Source organism: Phoxinus phoxinus, assembly GCF_949152265.1.
Source record: "Phoxinus phoxinus genome assembly, chromosome: 12".
Lineage (NCBI taxonomy): Eukaryota > Metazoa > Chordata > Actinopteri > Cypriniformes > Leuciscidae > Phoxinus > Phoxinus phoxinus.
The window spans coordinates 36,297,544-36,312,037 of NC_136887.1; the positions used below are offsets into that span (position 1 = coordinate 36,297,544).

At 45.9% G+C, this 14,494-nt stretch overlaps 2 protein-coding genes across 3 annotated transcripts in view; one reads left to right on the top strand and one right to left on the bottom strand.

Moving 5' to 3' along the window:
- The window catches only part of cops6 (COP9 signalosome subunit 6), a 15,502-nt gene extending 6,172 nt beyond the window's left edge, over window positions 1-9,330 (top strand). Inside the window, exons 6-10 of the mRNA XM_079630611.1 lie at window positions 1-40; window positions 1,994-2,108; window positions 2,515-2,607; window positions 2,691-2,791; window positions 9,083-9,330. The exon at window positions 1-40 is cut by the window's left edge and continues 8 nt beyond it. Of these exons, the coding sequence (XP_079486737.1) occupies window positions 1-40; window positions 1,994-2,108; window positions 2,515-2,607; window positions 2,691-2,791; window positions 9,083-9,223 (490 nt within the window). The 3' untranslated portion in view covers window positions 9,224-9,330. The remainder of the gene's footprint in view (window positions 41-1,993; window positions 2,109-2,514; window positions 2,608-2,690; window positions 2,792-9,082) is intronic.
- A 672-nt stretch (window positions 9,331-10,002) lies between these two features.
- On the bottom strand, window positions 10,003-14,494 carry and4 (actinodin4). 2 transcript variants are annotated; one of them, XM_079630612.1, is made up of 5 exons: window positions 14,446-14,494; window positions 14,021-14,072; window positions 13,848-13,892; window positions 13,331-13,482; window positions 10,003-10,813 (listed from the first exon to the last, which is right to left on the bottom strand). In XM_079630612.1, the coding sequence occupies exons 2-5, from the start codon at window positions 14,067-14,069 to the stop codon at window positions 10,121-10,123; spliced, it is 939 nt and encodes a 312-aa protein (XP_079486738.1). In that variant the 5' UTR covers window positions 14,070-14,072; window positions 14,446-14,494; the 3' UTR covers window positions 10,003-10,120. The 2 variants fall into 2 exon arrangements, with proteins under 2 accessions (XP_079486738.1, XP_079486739.1); XM_079630613.1 differs by lacking the exon at window positions 14,446-14,494 and having other exon boundaries at window positions 14,021-14,116.

The following is a 14,494-nucleotide window of genomic DNA, read 5'->3' on the forward strand; positions in this document are numbered from 1 at the left end:
GAGCGTGTTTGAGTCTGTGATTGACATCATCAGTGGAGAGGTGAGTGTGTCTGTGTGTAGTTGTGTTTGTGTCTGTGTGTAGTTGTGTGTGTGTCTGTGTGTAGTTGTGTGTGTGTCTGTGTGTATTTGTGTTTGTGTAGTTGTGTTTGTGTCTGTGTGTAGTTGTGTTTGTGTCTGTGTGTATTTGTGTCTGTGTGTAGTTGTGTTTGTGTCTGTGTGTAGTTGTGTTTGTGTCTGTGTGTAGTTGTGTTTGTGTCTGTGTGTAGTTGTGTTTGTGTCTGTGTGTAGTTGTGTGTAGTTGTGTGTCTGTGTGTAGTTGTGTTTGTGTCTGTGTGTATTTGTGTTTGTGTCTGTGTGTAGTTGTGTTTGTGTCTGTGTGTAGTTGTGTTTGTGTCTGTGTGTAGTTGTGTGTCTGTGTGTATTTGTGTTTGTGTCTGTGTGTAGTTGTGTTTGTGTCTGTGTGTAGTTGTGTGTGTGTCTGTGTGTAGTTGTGTGTGTGTCTGTGTGTATTTGTGTTTGTGTAGTTGTGTTTGTGTCTGTGTGTAGTTGTGTTTGTGTCTGTGTGTATTTGTGTCTGTGTGTAGTTGTGTTTGTGTCTGTGTGTAGTTGTGTTTGTGTCTGTGTGTAGTTGTGTTTGTGTCTGTGTGTAGTTGTGTGTAGTTGTGTGTCTGTGTGTAGTTGTGTTTGTGTCTGTGTGTATTTGTGTTTGTGTCTGTGTGTAGTTGTGTTTGTGTCTGTGTGTAGTTGTGTTTGTGTCTGTGTGTAGTTGTGTTTGTGTCTGTGTGTAGTTGTGTGTCTGTGTGTATTTGTGTTTGTGTCTGTGTGTAGTTGTGTTTGTGTCTGTGTGTAGTTGTGTTTGTGTCTGTGTGTAGTTGTGTGTGTGTCTGTGTGTAGTTGTGTGTGTGTCTGTGTGTATTTGTGTTTGTGTAGTTGTGTTTGTGTCTGTGTGTAGTTGTGTTTGTGTCTGTGTGTATTTGTGTCTGTGTGTAGTTGTGTTTGTGTCTGTGTGTAGTTGTGTTTGTGTCTGTGTGTAGTTGTGTTTGTGTCTGTGTGTAGTTGTGTGTAGTTGTGTGTCTGTGTGTAGTTGTGTTTGTGTCTGTGTGTATTTGTGTTTGTGTCTGTGTGTAGTTGTGTTTGTGTCTGTGTGTAGTTGTGTGTCTGTGTGTATTCGTGTTTGTGTCTGTGTGTAGTTGTGTTTGTGTCTGTGTGTAGTTGTGTTTGTGTCTGTGTGTATTTGTGTTTGTGTCTGTGTGTAGTTGTGTTTGTGTCTGTGTGTAGTTGTGTTTGTGTCTGTGTGTAGTTGTGTTTGTGTCTGTGTGTAGTTGTGTTTGTGTCTGTGTGTAGTTGTGTTTGTGTCTGTGTGTAGTTGTGTTTGTGTCTGTGTGTAGTTGTGTTTGTGTCTGTGAGGCCACTCTGAGATCCGGTTACTCCGGTATTAGTCGTGTGTGTCTCCTCTGTTGTGCCGTATATTGAGAGAAGCGCGTCTGGAACACATGTGGGCGGGGCTTCAGTGTGTCTGTGGGGAGATGGTTGGCTGGTTGTGGTTTGCTATTGGCTGATCTCATGTGAGTGACAGGTTATAGCCCCGCCCACATCGTCAGAGAAGAGAAGAGAAGCTGCAAGAGGAACTTACTCTCACTCAACATTATTAACACAATAATGATGATGTGCACATATAAAAGTTTACAAATATTGCAATATTTCATTAAAAAAAAAATTTTTTAAGTGACTTTATGGAGCTTATGATTATGACTGTCACGAGCTGCAATATTGAGGTAAACGTCTGTGTAAAGTTGTGTGCCGCGACACACACACGGCTTGTGTTTGAACCAAATACAATAGAAATAAACGTTGTTTTTCAATATTAGCACAGTCATTAGAATATGAGGTAAACCACAGTGTCGAGCTCTTGAGATGGACTGAGGCTCGACATCCACTGGTCAGGCTGGTCAGGTCAGAGGTCGTGAGCTGTGTCCTGTGTTGATCTCGCTAGGCGACGATGCTGTTCGCTGAACTGCCGTACACACTGGCGACAGAAGAGGCCGAGCGCATCGGAGTCGATCATGTCGCGAGGATGACGACCACAGGATCGGGAGAAAACTCTACAGGTACACACACACACACACACACACACACACTCAAACACACACACACTCTCACACACACACACACACACACACACACACACTCAAACACACACTCACTCACACACACACACACACACACTCTCACACTCACTCACTCACACACACACACACACACACTCAAACACACACACACACACACATACACTTAAACACAGATACACATACACTCAAACACACACACACACACACTCAAACACACACACACACACATACACTCAAACACACTCAAACACACACACACACTCAAACACACTCAAACACACACACACACACTCAAACACACACACACACACACACACTGAAACACACACACACACACACACACACTACAGATCATGTGAGTGATTGTTGTCTGTGTGTGTTCCAGTGGCGGAGCATCTGATCGCTCAGCACAGCGCTATAAAGATGCTGCACAGCCGCGTGAGGGTCATTCTGGAGTACGTCAAAGCCGTTCAGGCAGGTGAGTCACACACACACACACACCTGACAACACATCTTAAACTGTCATCTAGAGTCACAAACTTTTTGCTGTGTGTGTGTTAGGTGAAGTCCCGTTTAATCACGAGATCCTGCGGGAGGCGAACGCTCTGTGTCACCGTCTGCCTGTCCTCAACACACACAAGTTCAAGACCGACTTCTATGATGTAAGTGTACACAAAAACACACCCTCACACACACACACACACACACACACACACACACACACACTCACTCACACTCACTCTCCCACTCACACTCACTCTCACACACACACACACACTCATACTCATACTCACACACGCTCACACTCACTCTCACACACACACACTCATACTCGCACACGCTCACACTCATACTCACGCTCACTCTCACACTCACTCACTCTCACACACACTCATACTCTCACACACACTCATACTCTCACACACTCACTCACTCTCACACTCACTCTCACGCTCACTCTCACGCTCACACTCACTCTCACACTCACTCTCTCACACACACTCATACTCACACACGCTCACACTCATTCTCACACTCACACACTCACTCTCACACTCACTCTCACACTCACACTAACGCTCACACTCACTCTCACACTCACTCACACACTCTCAAACTTACACTCACACTCACTCTCAAACTTACGCTCACGCTCACACTCATGCTCACTCACGCTCACACTCATTCTCACACTCTCACTCACGCTCACACTCACGCTCACACTCATGCTCACACTCTCACTCACGCTCACACTCACACTCATGCTCACACTCACGCTCACTCACACTCACGCTCATGCTCACACTCACTCTCACACACACTCACGCTCATACTCATGCTCACACTCACTCTCACACACACTCATACTCACACACGCTCACACTCACTCTCACACTCAAGCTCACTCTCACGCTCACACTCACGCTCACACTCTTACTCGCACTCACTCTCACACACACTCTCACACACACTCTCACACTAACGCTCACACTAACGCTCACACTAACTCTCACACTAACGCTCACACTCACTCTCACACTAACTCTCACACTAACTCTCACACTAACTCTCACTCTCATACTCACTCTCACACTAACGCTCACTCTCACACTCTCTCTCAAACTCACTCTCACACTAACGCTCACACTCACTCTCACACTCAAGCTCACTCTCAAACTTACACTCACGCTCACACTCACTCTCACACTCACTCTCACACACACACACACTCATACTCACACACGCTCACACTCATTCTCACACTCACACACTCATACTCACACACGCTCACACTCATTCTCACACTCACACACTCACTCTCACACTAACGCTCACACTAACTCTCACTCTCACACTCACTCTCACACTAACGCTCACACTCACTCTCACACTAACTCTCACACTAACTCTCACACTCACTCTCACACTCACTCTCACACTAACGCTCACTCTCACACTCTCTCTCAAACTCACTCTCACACTAACGCTCACACTCACTCTCACACTCAAGCTCACTCTCAAACTTACACTCACGCTCACACTCACTCTCACACTCACTCTCACACACACACACACACTCATACTCACACACGCTCACACTCATTCTCACACTCACACACTCATACTCACACACGCTCACACTCATTCTCACACTCAAACACTCTCTCACACTAACGCTCACACTAACTCTCACACTCACACTCACTCTCACACTCACTCTCACACTCACACTCACTCTCACACTCACTCTCACACTAACTCTCACACTAACTCTCACACTAACTCTCACACTCACTCACACACTCTCACACTCAAGCTCACTCTCACACTCACTCTTACACTCTTACTCACACTCACTCTCACACTCTCACACACACTCTCACACTAACTCTCACACTAACGCTCACACTCACTCTCACACTAACGCTCACACTCACTCTCACTCTCACACTCTCTCAAACTCACTCTCACACTAACGCTCACACTCACTCTCACAATCAAGCTCACTCTCAAACTTACACTCACGCTCACACTCACTCTCACACTCACTCACACGCTCACACTCACACACGCTCACACTCATTCTCACACTCACACACTCATACTCACACACGCTCACACTCATTCTCACACTCACGCTCACTCTCACGCTCACTCTCACCCTCACTCTCTCACACTCACTCTCTCACACTCACTCTCACACTAACTCTCACACTAACTCTCACACTCACTCTCACACTCACTCTCACACTAACGCTCACACTCACTCTCACACTCAAGCTCACTCTCAAACTTACACTCACGCTCACACTCACTCACACACACACACACACACACTCATACTCACACACGCTCACACTCACACACGCTCACACTCATTCTCACACTCACTCTCACGCTCACTCTCACCCTCACTCTCACACTCACTCTCTCACACACACACACACACACACACACTCATACTCACACACGCTCACACTCATTCTCACTCTCACACTCACTCTCACACTCACTCACTTTCACACTCACTCTCAAACTTACGCTCACGCTCACTCACGCTCACACTCATTCTCACACTCATTCTCACACTCATGCTCACACTCTCACTCACGCTCACACTCACGCTCATACTCATGCTCACACTCACGCTCACTCTCTCTCACACTCACTCTCACACTCACACACTCATACTCACACACGCTCACACACACACACTCATACTCACACACGCTCACACTCATTCTCACTCTCACACTCACGCTCACTCATGCTCACACTCACTCTCATGCTCACACTCACTCTCACACTCTCACACTCAAGCTCACTCTCACACTCACTCTCACACTCACTCTCACACTCACTCACACACTCTCACACTCAAGCTCACTCTCACACTCACGCTCACACTCTCTCTCTCACACTCACTCTCACACACACACACACACTCATACTCACACACACTCATTCTCACTCTCACACTCACTCTCATGCTCACACTAACGCTCACACTCACTCTCACACTCACTCACACACTCTCACACTCAAGCTCACTCTCACACTCACTCTTACACTCTTACTCACACTCACTCTCACACTCTCACACACACTCTCACACTAACGCTCACACTAACTCTCACACTAACGCTCACACTCACTCTCACACTAACGCTCACACTCACTCTCACTCTCACACACACTCACACACACTCACACACACTCTCACACACACTCTCACACTAACTCTCACACTCACTCTCACACTCACACTTTCTCTCACACTTACTCTCACACTAACGCTCACACTCACTCTCACACTAACGCTCACACTCACTCTCACACTAACGCTCACACTCACTCTCACACACACTCACACACACACTCACACACACTCTCACACACACTCTCACACTAACTCTCACACTCACTCTCACACTCACACTTTCTCTCACACTAACGCTCACACTTACTCTCACACTAACGCTCACACACTCTCACACTAACGCTCACACTCACTCTCACACTCACTCACACACTCAAGCTCACTCTCACACTCAAGCTCACTCTCAAACTCAAGCTCACTCTCACACTCACTCTCAAACTTACACTCACTCTCACACTCACACTCACTCTCAAACTTACGCTCACACTCATGCTCACTCACGCTCACACTCATTCTCACACTCATGCTCACACTCACTCTCACGATCACACTCATTCTCACACTCTCACTCACGCTCATACTCATGCTCACACTCATGCTCACGCTCATACTCATGCTCACACTCACTCTCACACTCTTACTCACACTCACTCACACTCTTACTCACACTCATGCTCACAATCACGCTCACACTCATTCTCACACTCATGCTCACGCTCACACTCACGCTCTTACTCACACTCATACTCACGCTCATGCTCACACTCATACTCACACTCATACTCACGCTCAGTCACGCTCATACTCACACTCATGCTCACACTCATACTCACGCTCATGCTCACACTCACGCTCATACTCACACTCATGCTCACACTCACGCTCATACTTACACTCATGCTCACTCTCACACTCACAATCACACTCACAATCACACTCATGCTCACACTCATACTCACGCTCATACTCACACTCATGCTCACGCTCATACTCACACTCATGCTCACACTCATACTTGCGCTCATTCTCACGCTCACGCTCATACTCACACTCATGCTCACACTCATACTTGCACTCATACTCGCACTCACACTCACTCTCACACTCATACTCATGCTCACACTTATACTCACACTCTCTCTCACACTCACGCTCATACTCATGCTCACACTCACGCTCATACTCATGCTCACGCTCATACTCACACTCATGCTCACACTCATACTCACGCTCACACTCACTCTCATACTCACACTCATACTCGCTCACACTCATACTCACACTCACTCTCATACTCATGCTCACACTCATACTCACACTCATACTCACACTCATACTCACGCTCATGCTCACACTCATGCTCAAACTCATACTCACACTCATACTCACTCTCATACTCATGCTCACACTCATACTCGCTCACACTCATACTCGCTCACACTCATACTCACATTCACTCTCATACTCATGCTCACACTCATACTCACACTCATACTCACGCTCATACTCACGCTCATGCTCACACTCATGCTCAAACTCATACTCACACTCATACTCACGCTCATACTCATACTCACGCTCACACTCATACTCACACTCATACTCACACTCATGCTCACACTCATGCTCATACTCACGCTCATACTCACGCTCATACTCACACTCATGCTCACGCTCATACTCACGCTCATACTCATGCTCACACTCATGCTCACGCTCATGCTCACACTCATGCTCACACTCATGCTCACACTCATGCTCACACTCATGCTCACACTCATACTCACGCTCATACTCACACTCATGCTCACACTCATACTCACACTCATGCTCACACTCATGCTCACACTCATGCTCACACTCATACTCACACTCATGCTCACACTCATACTCACTCATACTCACACTCATGCTCAAACTCATACACGCACTCATACTCACACTCACACTCATACTCACGCTCATACTCACGCTCATGCTCATACTCACGCTCATACTCACACTCACGCTCATACTCACGCTCATGCTCAAACTCATACTCACGCTCATACTCACACTCACGCTCACACTCATGCTCACACTCATACTCACACTCATACTCACGCTCATACTCACGCTCATGCTCAAACTCATACTCACGCTCATACTCACACTCACGCTCACACTCATGCTCACACTCATACTCACGCTCATACTCACTCTCCTGCTCATACTTACACTCACGCTCATACTCGCACTCATACTCACACTCATACTCACGCTCATACTCACGCTCATGCTCAAACTCATACACACACTCATGCTCACACTCATACTCATACTCACACTCATACTCACACTCATACTCACGCTCATACTCACGCTCATGCTCAAACTCATACTCACGCTCATACTCACGCTCATACTCACGCTCACACTCATGCTCACACTCATACTCATACTCACGCTCATACTCACACTCACGCTCATACTTACACTCACGCTCATACTCACACTCATACTCACACTCATACTCACGCTCATACTCACGCTCATGCTCAAACTCATACACACACTCACACTCATACTCATACTCACGCTCATACTCATACTCACACTCATACTCACGCTCATACTCACGCTCATACTCACACTCATGCTCACACTCATACTCACGCTCATATTCACACACACGCTCATGCTTACACTCACGCTCATACTCACACTCATGCTCACACTCACTCTCACACTCATACTCACGCTCACTCTCACACTCATGCTCACACTCATGCTCACACTCATGCTTACGCTCATACTCACGCTCATGCTCACTCTCACACTCATGCTCACACTCATGCTCACACTCATGCTCACGCTCATACTCACACTCATGCTCATACTCACACTCACGCTCATACTCACACTCATGCTCACGCTCATACTCACACTCATGCTCATACTCACACTCACGCTCACACTCATACACACTCATGCTCACACTCACACTCATACTCACGCTCATACTCACGCTCATACTCACACTCATACTCACACTCATGCTCACACTCACTCATGCTCACACTCGCGCTCATACTCACACCCATACTCACACTCGCACACTCTCTCTCTCACACACTTATACTCGCACTCACTCACGCTCATAATCACACACACTCACACTCAAAATCACACACTCACACACACACAGACCCTTGATTAGATGAATCGCATTCACACACTGTGACTGAAGTACTGTTGTCTGATCTGAGTGTGTGTGTGTGTGTTTGTGTGTGTGTTTTGTGTGTGTCCTCAGCAATGTAATGACGTGGGTCTGATGGCATATCTGGGATCCATCACCAAAACCTGCAACAGCATGAACCAGTTCATCAACAAGTTCAACGTCCTGTACGACCGCCAGGGCATCGGCCGGCGCATGAGAGGCCTGTTCTTCTGAAGCTCTCTCTCCCATCATACCCTGTGCTCTCTCTCCCATCACACCCTGTGCTCTCTCTCCCATCACACCCTGTTCCTGCTGTTTAACAAATAAACATGTTGTTGTGCGAGATTGTTTGTCATTACCTGTGTCTGTCCAGATATGAGACTGAACCCTCAAGTCGGGTTTATTTATGATAGATTCTTTCAGAGCAGTTTACAAACATGTGGTGCTCATCCTCCATTAGATGAGCGTCTGTAGATTACTGCTCCTGTCCTACACACACTTTACCCCACAAGATCAACAGTCTCGTGAAGTCATAACACTGATCTCCTTCTGCAAAATAGAGTTTTAAAGCAAACTTCCTAGATATTCATTAAAACAATGTAGTGTTTGATAAATATTTTTTTTTAAATCCCAGATGAAAGTAATTTAAAAACTGCTGTTTTATGAGCTCAGTTATCAGGTCAGTGAGACAAATTATTAAGTTTACTATCAAGTTAAAAAGACATGAATGCAAAATCTACTGATTCATGCATTAGAATTATAAAGAAATGTTAATAAACCGTTAGTATAAACACAAGAGTTAATAGACGTGAATGTGTGTAAGTGAGTGAGACGGAGAGTGAGTGTGTGTGGTATGTGTGTGCGTGCGTGTGTGAGTGTGTGGTGTGTGTGTGTGTGTGTGTGTCTCTTATGCTCGCTCAGCAGCTGTAAAACCTCTTTAAACACTAACAGCTGTGAAGGTAAAGCTAATGATCTGAGACTCTCAGTGTGAAGCTTCACGAGCGTCTGCTTCCTGAAACACAACACATCCAGGACAAAACCAGTCAGTCCAGTTCAAACTGTTTTATTGATGTTTTTGAACATGAATTATGATGCATGAAACACAATGAAATGAAGCCGGCAGTATGGGCTCTATGCACTGTCGGGCGAAGGATAGGCGTACCGGAGCGGGTCGTAGAGCTCAGACCGGTAGTTGTAGGGATGAGGGTGGGAGTAATAATACGGTTGCGGCTGTTTCTTGCTGACGGGAAGCGGATCCAGTTCGTCCTCTTCCGGAACCGGAACCTTCCCCTTCACGGGCCGCGGCGGGTGGTCGATCAGGCAGTCGGGGTCCCAGTACGGGTCGCAGTCGAACTCCATGGCCTTGAAGACCATGGGGGCGGGGGGAGGGGGCGGGGCCAGCTCAGGTGTTCTGGAGGGGGGCGGGGCCGGGGGCGGGGCCTCCAGACGGCAGGTGGGGTGGTAGCGCGGGTCGCACAGCACCGGCACAGCTCCGGTGGGCATGTACACGATGTGTGGTTTACACAGCGGGTCTTTACTGTTGCACAGATACACCACATCAGCCTGAGCGAGGGGCGGAGCCACGGCTTTAACTGGGGCGGGGGGCGGGGCCTGGGCTTTAACTGGGGCGGGGGGCGGGGCCTGGGCTTTAACTGGGGGCGGGGCCTGCTTACACCCCTTGTCTTTGGCAGGGTCGCACTTGGGAAGCGGTGGGAGAACCGGAAGGCCCAGTTTGCTCTGGTACTGGGCGGCGTTGGGCCCGTGGACGTGCTCCAGGTGCCTCATCTGCTGGTACAACATCCGGATGCGGTCGATCTCGTACAGCTGCGGGGAAACATGTGTAAAGGGCTTTTCATCTTTTAGATACCATGAACAAATGTGAGGGACAGCTTTATATTTTCATATATAAAGATAAAATATATAATGTGAAAAATGTGTATTATAAATACATAAAATACAGTAGTCTGTGTGAAGCATCTGTGTGTGTGTGTGTGTGTATGTAAAGCGTCTGTGTGTGTGTGTGTGTGTGAAGCGTCTGTAAAGCGTCTGTGAAGCATTTGTAAAGTATGTGTGTGTAAAGCATCTGTAAAGCGTCTGAAAAGTATGTGTGTGTAAAGCATATGTAAAGCGTCTGAAAAGCGTCTGTAAAGCGTCTGAAAAGTGTGTGTGTAAAGCATCTGTAAAGCATGTGTGTGTAAAGCGTCTGTAAAGCGTCTGTAAAGCATGTGTGTGTAAAGCATCTGTAAAGTATGTGTGTGTAAAGCATCTGTAAAGCATGTGTGTGTAAAGCATCTGTAAAGCGTCTGTGAAGCGTCTGTAAAGCATCTGTAAAGCGTCTGAAAAGCATGTGTGTGTAAAGCATCTGTAAAGTATGTGTGTGTAAAGCATCTGTAAAGCGTCTGTAAAGCGTCTGTGAAGCGTCTGTAAAGCGTCTGTAAAGCGTCTGAAAAGTATGTGTGTGTAAAGCATCTGTAAAGTGTCTGTAAAGTATGTGTGTGTAAAGCATCTGTAAAGTGTCTGTAAAGTATGTGTGTGTAAAGCGTCTGTAAAGCATGTGTGTGTAAAGCGTGTGTGTGTGTAAAGCGTCTGTAAAGCGTGAGTGTGTAAAGGGTCTGTAAAGCATGTGTGTGTGAAGGGTCTGTGAAGCGTCTGTGAAGCATGTGTGTGTAAAGCGTCTGTGAAGCGTCTGTAAAGCGTGTGTGTGTGTAAAGCGTCTGTAAAGCATTTGTAAAGTATGTGTGTGTAAAGCGTCTGTAAAGCATGTGTGTGTAAAGCGTCTGTAAAGTGTGTGTGTGTAAAGCGTCTGTAAAGCATGTGTGTGTGTAAAGCACCTGTAAAGCGTCTGTAAAGTGTCTGTAAAGCGTCTGTAAAGTATGTGTGTGTAAAGCGTCTGCAAAGCGTGTGTGTAAAGGGTCTGTAAAGTGTGTGTGTGTAAAGCGTCTGTAAAGTGTGTGTGTGTAAAGCGTCTGTAAAGCATGTGTGTGTGTAAAGCACCTGTAAAGCGTCTGTAAAGTGTCTGTAAAGCGTCTGTAAAGTATGTGTGTGTAAAGCGTCTGCAAAGCGTGTGTGTAAAGGGTATGTAAAGCATGTGTGTGTAAAGCGTCTGTAAAGTGTGTGTGTGTGTGTGTAAAGCGTCTCTGTAAAGTGTGTGTGTGTGTGTGAAGGGTCTGTAAAGTATGTGTGTGTAAAGCATCTGTAAAGCGTCTGTAAAGCGTCTGCAAAGCGTGTGTGTGAAGGGTCTGTAAAGCATGTGTGTGTAAAGCGTCTGTAAAGCGTCTGTAAAGCGTGTGTGAAGGGTCTGTAAAGTATGTGTGTGTAAAGCGTCTGTAAAGCGCCTGTAAAGCGTGTGTGAAGGGTCTGTAAAGCATGTGTGTGTAAAGCGTCTGTAAAGCGTGTGTGAAGGGTCTGTAAAGCATGTGTGTGTAAAGCGTCTGTAAAGCCTCTGTAAAGCGTGTGTGAAGGGTCTGTAAAGCATGTGTGTGTAAAGCGTCTGTAAAGCGTGTGTGAAGGGTCTGTAAAGTATGTGTGTGTAAAGCGCCTGTAAAGCGTGTGTGAAGGGTCTGTAAAGCATGTGTGTGTAAAGCCTCTGTAAAGCATGTGTGTGTAAAGCGTCTGTAAAGCATGTGTGTGTAAAGCGTCTGTAAAGCGTGTGTGTGTAAAGCGTCTGTAAAGCGTGTGTGTGTAAAGCGTCTGTAAAGCGTCTGTAAAGCGTCTGTAAAGGGTGTGTGAAGGGTCTGTAAAGCATGTGTGTGTAAAGCGTCTGTAAAGCATGTGTGTGTAAAGCGTCTGTAAAGCATGTGTGTGTAAAGCGTCTGTAAAGCGTGTGTGTGTAAAGCGTCTGTAAAGCGTGTGTGTGTAAAGCGTCTGTAAAGCGTCTGTAAAGCGTCTGTAAAGGGTGTGTGAAGGGTCTGTAAAGCATGTGTGTGTAAAGCGTCTGTAAAGCGTGTGTGTGTAAAGCGTCTGTAAAGCGTCTGTAAAGCGTGTGTGTGTAAAGCGTCTGCAAAGCATGTGTGTGTAAAGGGTCTGTAAAGCATGTGTGTAAAGTGTGTGTGTGTAAAGCGTCTGTCAAGCATGTGTGTGTAAAGCGTCTGTAAAGCGTCTGCAAAGCATGTGTGTGTAAAGGGTCTGTAAAGCGTGTGTGTGTGTGTGTGTAAAGGGTCTGTAAAGCGTGTGTGTGTGTAAAGCGTCTGTAAAGCGTCTGTAAAGCATGTGTGTGTAAAGCGTCTGTAAAGCGTCTGTGAAGTGTGTGTGTGTGTGTGTGTGTGTGAGAGAAGCGCATGTGAAGCGTGTGAAGCGCTCACATGTGTGTGTGTGTGTGTGTGTATGTGTGAAGCGTCTTACGCCCTCGGTGTGTCCGATGCTGCTGTAATATCGGTAATACGCCTGGAAGTCTGGAGTTTGCCGGTACCACCGAGGATCAGCGCTGCGTTTGGGTCGAGAACTGGACAGGAACTCATTCGCCTTGTTGGAGTCGATACTGACTGAAGCAGCATCTAAAACACACACACACACACACACAACACACACTAAGATGAAGCATAAAAATCGTTTTTCTGTATCTTCTATAAGTAGAAGACAATTCATTTTTATCTTTACGAAACATTTTCTACTGTACTTTTCAGTAATATTGCATGCATTTCAATATTTAAATTTAATACATTATTTTCAACTGTATTGGCCTATTGTAAATGTATACCAAAAGGAATAGTATATGGTATTTTCTTTTGTCTATTAAAATTACTTTTTTTATTAAACAATGTACTGCATGTACTTCTGTATGTGTGTGTTAAAGCTCTGAGACTAAAGGAACTTCCATCTTTCTAAAACACGGATCTAAACTGAGTATGAAGCTCTTCACCTTCCTCTCGGAGGACCTTCATCAGGGACTTGGCCTCAAGCTGACCTGAAAACATTTGAACAATTCACCTTCAAGAGACATTAAAAACATGTACAAAATAGCTTTTGCTTATATTGATAAATACACGGGACATGATTTAGCATGAAAGTGAATAGAATAGAAATGAAACTCACATGGCAGGAGGCAGAAGAACACCGACATCAGTCTCACCGCAGACATCATGACCTACGATTCATTCAATTCACATCTATCTGTACAGCGCTTTTCACAATACACTTCGTTTCTAAGCAGCTTTACAGAAAGTGCATGAGTCCACATTACAGTTTACAGTGTTCTGTTATCAGAGAATGCATTTCAGAAATGTACATATACAAAATCACAGTTAGCTAAAAATGTATTCATTTAAACAATGTATTTAAGGCAGAAACAATGATCTCATTGAAGTAATGAATACTTGTTTGTTAACAACTGATTATGACATTTAGAAAAGTTTAGCATTGGTGCATGTCGTTTAACAGAGGAATAAACTCATCGATTAGCTACTCAAATATCTTCAAATATTAGGCTACTGGAAATCAGAGTTAAAGTTTTCACTCACCTCTCCTGTGATGCCGCTTTCCCATCACTGAGCACACAGGTGCTTTTAT